The sequence below is a fragment of the Camelus dromedarius genome, chromosome 12, assembly GCF_036321535.1.
Source record: "Camelus dromedarius isolate mCamDro1 chromosome 12, mCamDro1.pat, whole genome shotgun sequence".
NCBI lineage: Eukaryota > Metazoa > Chordata > Mammalia > Artiodactyla > Camelidae > Camelus > Camelus dromedarius.
In genome coordinates, this window is record NC_087447.1 from 12,637,734 (window position 1) to 12,645,341 (window position 7,608).

At 35.9% G+C, this 7,608-nt stretch overlaps 1 protein-coding gene across 1 annotated transcript; it reads left to right on the top strand.

Moving 5' to 3' along the window:
* The first annotated feature begins 4,320 nt into the window (after window positions 1-4,320).
* On the top strand, window positions 4,321-5,277 carry LOC105090034 (olfactory receptor 5M5). The gene has a single exon (XM_010981225.2). The coding sequence runs from the start codon at window positions 4,321-4,323 to the stop codon at window positions 5,275-5,277; it is 957 nt and encodes a 318-aa protein (XP_010979527.2).
* Window positions 5,278-7,608: the final 2,331 nt, after the last annotated feature.

A 7,608-nucleotide genomic window follows, 5' to 3' on the forward strand; every position in this document is an offset into this window, starting at 1 on the left:
TACTCATTCTAGCAAAAAAAAAAAAAAAAAAACCTCATAGAACTTTACAAATCTCTCTCTAAATTAATGGGGAGAGAGACATATTAACTAAGAGACACATGACTAGTAATGAGGGTAGGATTTGTAACTACATAAATGAATGTAACACATAATGGGAATTTAAAAATTATTTAGTCAAAGTCTGATATTGAATAAATGAGGACTCTGAAGTCCACAGAAAAAAAAATCACTAATAATAAGATAAAAAATCTTTTCTAAATGAAGACGCACAAGAGTTTTTACTGGTGTACCATTGGCTAGTACAAAGCTACAATGTGTAGCATGATCTATAATTTAGTTTCATGCTTTGTAATCAGGCAATGTACCTTGCCCTTATATTTGTGAGACGTTGGAAGGGAGAGGTAGGTGGAAGGTGCTGGAGCTCATTATGGTAGAGTAGACAAGGAAGGTGCTCCTTCCAGGGAAATTTATATTCACTTGAGATGCATGGCTCCACCAACCACATGACTTACGGACCATTTTCTTCATTGCCTACCTTAAAATATCACTATTTGCCCTGCTATTCTTGCAGACTTATCTGTCTCAATGACAAATTGAGGTAGTTTCTAGACTGCAACCAAACTTCAGTAGCCCTTACATCTATTTTCTGTGATCCCTTTCTTGGGTTCAATATCTCCTATTCTCCCACTCAATCCATTTTATGGGACTACAGAATGGTGGCCCTATGCACAGGGGATAACTAGTGACTGTGACAGCAGCTCGTTGTTATTCTGCTACATCAGACATTTGCATGTCAATTGAACCCTGAGAAGGGAAAACTTTTCCTCGATAAATATTTAAATGAGTAGCATTTCAGGTACCAGTGACACTTGTAAAGGTGAGCTTTGCACTTTCATTGATTGATTTTTTTGAGGAGGAGAAGAGGAAATTCTTGGAACTCCAAATTTTCACCAAATATTGATAATGTTGACCAATTTACCATAAATGGCACGTCTCATTTTTTGCTCAGTGATTCCAACTAAATTATGATTAATGCTTTTTTCCTTGCATCTCTACATAAAGAAAAAAACTGAGTATCAATATCCTTGGGAATCAAATTCATTAGTATAATCAAATCTATGTTTTCTCTTTTAACTAGTTATTTATTATAATTCCAATCCAAAAGAAAGCAATTTGATATTGGAGAGTCAATGAAAACTAATGTGGAGTTTTATTTCCGTTATAGTTCTTGAAATAAAGAACACAGACTTTAAAAAACTCATTGCTACCTACACTGACTTCTAATGACCCAGAGATTTCAAGTTGGACACCAATGTCACAAGAAAAACCCTTTTTAGAAGAGTGTCTGTTTCCCTACCTCCCTAAAGTTTAATTAATTCTTTGTGTGTGATATTTCTCTTACAGAGATCAAAATATTCATGGCTGTTTTTAAATAGGTTCAGCAATCTCTCCAATAATTTAATATGAATTATTCAGTATTGTATGCTGGAAAAGGATTTAGAAGATGAAAGAGTTATGGAAGAAAAATTTTGATACTTACTGCATAAGTATCAAATAAATAAACAATATTTCTAAGTACAAGGGCACTTTGGGTGCAGTAAAAATTAAGTAAGGAGCTAACAAAAGCCATCCCCCCAGCCATTAAACATGAGCCTCTGACACATCCCAGCAGCACACACTCTTCAAAAGCATAATCTTCAGTTAAATTTCTTTCAAGTATTCCAAAGTCATTCAGATGCTTACTTTCAGTTGGGGGTAAAAAAGGTTTTAGCTCTAATGCAACTAGCTTGAATTCATCATAGAAATTTCTTATGCCATTAAAGTGGAAGATTTCGTATACTAAGTGTACGTTTTCCAAATGGACTCATCGTTCTGGTGAAAGTGTTCTGGAAAGAGCATTTCTGTCATTTATAAATCCCAGTTCTCTGATTATTGTACTTTCCTCCCAAAGGCCAAAGCTGTAGATTTAAGCCCTGCAAATTACTTCTTTTTCAAATTTACAGGGAATTTTTGTTCACATGCATCACCGTAACATGGATGTAACACACATAAACACGTACATTCCAAACAAATTCAAAAACATGCTGCCTTGTATCTGTCAGGGGTATTCACACTTCTCGGCCTTCTACGGGGACTGTCAATTCGTTTGGCTACTTGCCATTTTAAAATGTTTTAGTTGACACTAAACATCTACTAAACGTAGATCAGCCCTACGTGGAGATGGGATATTTTCGATTTCTCTTGAAAGCTTTCTGTCTCTGCAGGTACTCTTGATCCTATCTAAATGTCCTCCTTACACTTGTCCTTCTAGAAAATTCTTAGTTATCCTTCAAGCCCTAGATGAAAGTTATCATTCTTTGATCCATGTCCTGATTCCAGAGCACAATTAATTACTGTGTTCAAATCTTGTTATTGAACTAATTACTTCTAACTTTAGTTTTCTCTTCATATATCTCCTTCCCCATGAAGGCACCAACCAGGTCTTTCAAGTTAAGCACTGTTACCAGTTATCTTTATTTCCCTGGCAAAGTGATTTGCATACACATAGTGTTGACTGCTCTTTATGTACAAAGATTATCTTATTATAATGACAAACTCATACAAGATCATAAAAATATTACAAGATCAAAGTAGGTAACTTCTTGGTTCAATCTCTAGGAACAGCTTAGATACTGCAAATATAATTGGTGAGTTGTTATTTGAATCTCTGTGGATCAAGCCTACAGATTTCGTTTGTTATGCTCTGGGTAAAGATAGGTTTAAAACTTGAATTATTGCCAACACTATATTTGATAAGTTTCACATAAAAATAATAATAATGAATTCTGATATCTATTTAAAATTGGATGTGTAAGATCTTGGAACACAGGGCCAACATTACCATACAGGTAAAAGTCAACTGGCCTTTGTGTCTGCTGACTCTTTAGTCTGGAATAACCCTCTAGTTTTCTTCAGTTCACTCTTATACCCAACCCACTTAACTCACTCTTGTTCTCTGATTGGTTCCCATAGTCATTTCAGTTTTGATTCCTTATCTTATTTATTGTATCATTTATAAAATAACACATGAACCCATTGAGGATCCATAATGAAAATATATTCTCCAGACTCCTGGCACAAGAATTTCTCAGTCTATTCTTTCATTATAATCGATATTATCTAAAATGATAATTTTATCTGAAAGTGTAATCCTTTCGTTATAATTAATGTCACCTAAACTCTATACTAAGGCTAATTCTCTTTCTCTTGATTAGTTTCTTTTTTTTTTTTCCTTTTTTTTTCTTGGGGGGAGGTGGAGGGAGGTAAGTAGGTTTATGTATTTATTCTTAGAGGAAGTGCTGGGGCTTGAACCCAGAACCTCGTGCGTGCTAAGCATGCGCTCTACTACTTGAGCTATACCCTCCCCCTGATTCGTTTCTTTTTATAACTTCTGGGCATTATAAGTCTGTAACGAAGATGGTTGAACTATTCATATGTGCTGTTAGAAAATTTAGAGTCAAATTTGTGTTCCAACAATAGCTCAGATTTGCCAACTGTTTTTGTGTGCTGTAAACTCCTTAAACGTTTTCTGGGATAAATGAAAAATAAATAAATTAATTAATAAGCAAAGAAAACTGTGATCTAAGTTTGGCCACTTCCCTTTTCCTCTATCCAAGTTTCTCTTGCTTTATTCACACAAACTCTTCTGAGTGAAAATTCCTTCATGACTAATTCATACAGGACTTCATTATTTCCAAATCTGGAGTCTTTATCTTTGGTCTTTTCACACAGGAATACCACAATCTCCTGTATTTTTTGGATATAGTAGTAAAATGGGCCCTGGAGAATTTTCTTCAAATCTCTATAATTTGGAGCTCTCTATTACAGCAAGTAATGAGTGCAATTCTCAAAGGTCAGACTTCTAAATATGCACACACTGTTAAGAACTGCAAAAGTGTTTTCTATTACATGTCACTGTTTTGTCTCAAAATGTTCCTGGGATCAATGATAAAGCCCATAATTTTGTAGTAAATCATAAGTGGTGGTTAGTGGTTCAATCGATTTTAAATAAACTTTAGCTCATAATTCCCTCATTCTCCAACAAGTTGGAGTCACAGGAGCCATTCTCTTTGGGAATCATCTGCACATTATACACTTAGATATTACAGGTTATGACCTTCTTAAAAGTCCTACTTCCTACAGCTCCTGACTCTGCCTAATAATTGCTATGTGTGAGGGTACTTGAGAGTAGAAGAAAAAGAGAGAGAATGAGAGAGACAAGAAGCATATGATGGACTTCTCATTCACTTCTAAATTTATTTTAATTCATCTAAGTGAACAATGCCTGCACCTAAGAAAATGGTCAGAAGAAATTCCAGCTTAGTGACTGAATTTGTTCTCTTGGGATTAACGGATCGTCCAGATCTTCAGCCCATTCTTTTTGTGCTGTTCCTGGTGATCTACTTGATCACTGTTGGGGGGAACCTTGGGATGCTGGTCCTGATCAGGATAGATTCTCGCCTCCACACCCCTATGTACTTCTTTCTTGCCAGTCTGTCCTGCTTGGATTTGTGCTATTCCACTAATGTGACTCCCAAGATGTTGATGAACTTCTTGTTAGAGAAAAAAACCATTTCCTATACTGCTTGTTTAGTCCAGTGCTATTTTTTCATTGCCATGGTGATTACTGAGTATTACATGTTGGCTGTAATGGCCTATGATAGGTACATGGCCATCTGTAACCCTTTGCTATATAGCAGCAAGATGTCTAAAGGGGTCTGTATTTGCCTGATTGCTGGTCCATATGTCTATGGGTTCCTTAGTGGCCTGATGGAGACCATGTGGACACACCGCTTGACCTTCTGTGGCTCCAATATCATTAATCATTTTTATTGTGCTGACCCACCCCTCATCAGGCTCTCCTGTTCTGACACGTTCATTAAGGAGACCTCCATGTTTGTGGTGGCAGGATTTAACCTCTCCAACTCCCTTCTCATAATCCTCATCTCCTACATCTTCATTCTCATTGCCATCCTGAAGATGCATTCTGCTGATGGTAGGCGCAAAGCTTTTTCCACCTGCGGGTCCCATCTGGTGGCAGTGACTGTGTTTTATGGGACCCTGTTCTGCATGTATGTTAGACCTCCCTCGGACAAGTCAGTGGAGCAGTCCAAGATCATTGCTGTTTTCTACACTTTTGTAAGCCCTATGTTGAACCCCATCATTTACAGTCTGAGGAACAAGGATGTGAAACAAGCTTTCCGGAAAGTGATCAGAAGAAATGTACTTTCGAAGTAAAATTACAGTGCATCTTTCTTTAAATATTAAATAAAAGATATTTATGAGAACTGGATACAACTTTAACTGCATTTACAGAAAAGTCAATTTTAAATCCATGATGAAAATCTATAGTCTAACAACAAAACAGTAAAGACATAGGTATAGAAGACTTACAGTTTTACATGTGACGTGTGAGTGCATTGTGTGTAAAAGACTGGGCATTATACATGTCGATATGGGGGATCACTTCTCTTTCTTTACACACTTTGGTATTTGTAACTTTATATGTTAATTTTACATTATAAAATTTATACATTCTCACAGTAAAACATTCCGTCTCTAGAAGAATATACAGTGAAAGAGTAAAATGTTTCCTTTTCTCTGCCTTACCCTGATCTTCCATTGTCACGTCTCAAAATTACTATTAACAATTCCTTACATTTCCAGAAAGCTTCCGTATGTCCACAAACCAGTGTATGGCATGGCCGTATATGTATAACTGTATACACAAAATTGTTAATACACATGTTGACTATCATGAGCTAACTTTTAGTAGTTTTAATTCTGTATCATTTACTATGCAGGGGCTTTGATTTAATGGTTTAGAGGATGTGACCACAGCTGCTGTTGACCTGCTGTCACCTCTGGGAGACAGAACTTAGGATAACAGCCTCGTGTCCATGACTGACATCCATTTATTTCCCTCTACCTGTGAAAGTAATTTTCAATAAGACGTCTTCCTCTTTAAGTCCTAACAGGAAACAAGAATCTTCAAATAACTTATTTTTCAGATATTAACTCGTGAAGCAGGCAGAGAATGGCTGGTACAAAGATTTAGGTCTTGCCTCAGAAGGAATTTTAGCTACTCTAGAGTTTATCAATAACATTCCAGTCTCCTAAAGCCTAAGGTTTTCATGCCTTCTTTCATCTCTGCCTTTTAAACTATTTTCCAAGATATGACGGGTATTTGCTATTTATCTCATAGTTTAGATTTTACCCACAATTGTTTTTTGTCACAACTAGTTATCATGAATCCAATTTTAGAATTAATTATGATGACTTATCTGGAAGTATTTTAGTGCTAAAGGATGCACATACAAGTTGATTTTTTAAGATGTTAACATTTCAGGTGACTTTGAAGCTACATAGCATAGGCAAAGTTGATGAATGTTTGCCAATTTTCTACAATGAGCCAAGTCCTGCTCCAAGTACCAAGGACACTTCAAGGAGCACTAGGATTGTATAGTTTTGTGAAACTGCAAAGATAAAAATCAATACAATTTGCTAAGTGCTAGAGTATAAGAAAATGAAAGGGCTGATGCTCTAGAGGAATCAATTCATTTTGAGTAAATTAAAGATTGTCTCATGAATGTACAAGGCAAGAATCTGTTCATCTTCTGCAAACCTGCTCCAACATACTCATTGCTCCCAGTACAATGTTATGCCAGACCAGGCAGGGTCTGATCAAAACAAGTGTCAGATGTTACTTTCAAAGGAAAAGGAAAGGACACAGAACTGTAATGTCTCCCAATTGACATATTTTTCTCAGTTGTATTTCAAAGCATCCTTTCTCTCTTAGAGCTTATTTTTGCTCAGCATTTCCTGCAGAATAACATTCTCATATTCATTGACTCTATATTATCCCATACAATTATTTCAACCTTTCTACTACTAGAGCTTGTTATTTAAATAAATTTGAAAGTCAGGTTGCCTACAAATTCTGTTAAAACACACATACAAATAGGTAACTATTCTTGTAACTTCTAACATTCAATTAATAGTTTGTCAAATTCTACTTAAACAAATATCTGGAGATATATTTCTTTTAAGTACACACTCATATAAAGTTATGTAAAATTATTTCAAATGTTAACTCAAGGTCCATGTCTTTATCTTACCACCTAGCTTGGCTTGGCACCAAATAAAGTTTCCATAATGATTATAATGTTAAAAAAATAAATAAATGAATGTCCATTTTGAAAGGAAACAAAGTGCCTCCATTTTTGCATATATAAGAAAACTTTTTTTTGAATGGACCGATAAGTGACTCTGAGGAAGCGTATTAGTTACAAGCCAGCAGTACTGCTCAGAAATACAAGTGCCCCATGTCACTGGTATTTATGACCGACACTAGCAACATGAAGCCCATGGTTTTGCACACACGCACACAAGTTTCAGGTAAAAGAGGTTTTTCACTGAGTACTTTCATGAACTGACTGGCTGGCATTAGACAGTCTATTTTTCAGTTCCTACTTCACTGTGCTGGCCATAGAATACGCATATGCTCGTGACGTACCTTTTCTATTAATGAATTATTTCAGTAGACCCTGGGTTTTTACCCCCAAATTA

Coding starts and splice junctions, on each gene's coding strand:
- LOC105090034 (XM_010981225.2), top strand. CDS start 4,321: ATGCCTGCACCTAAGAAAATGGTCAGAAGAAATTCCAGCTTAGTGACT.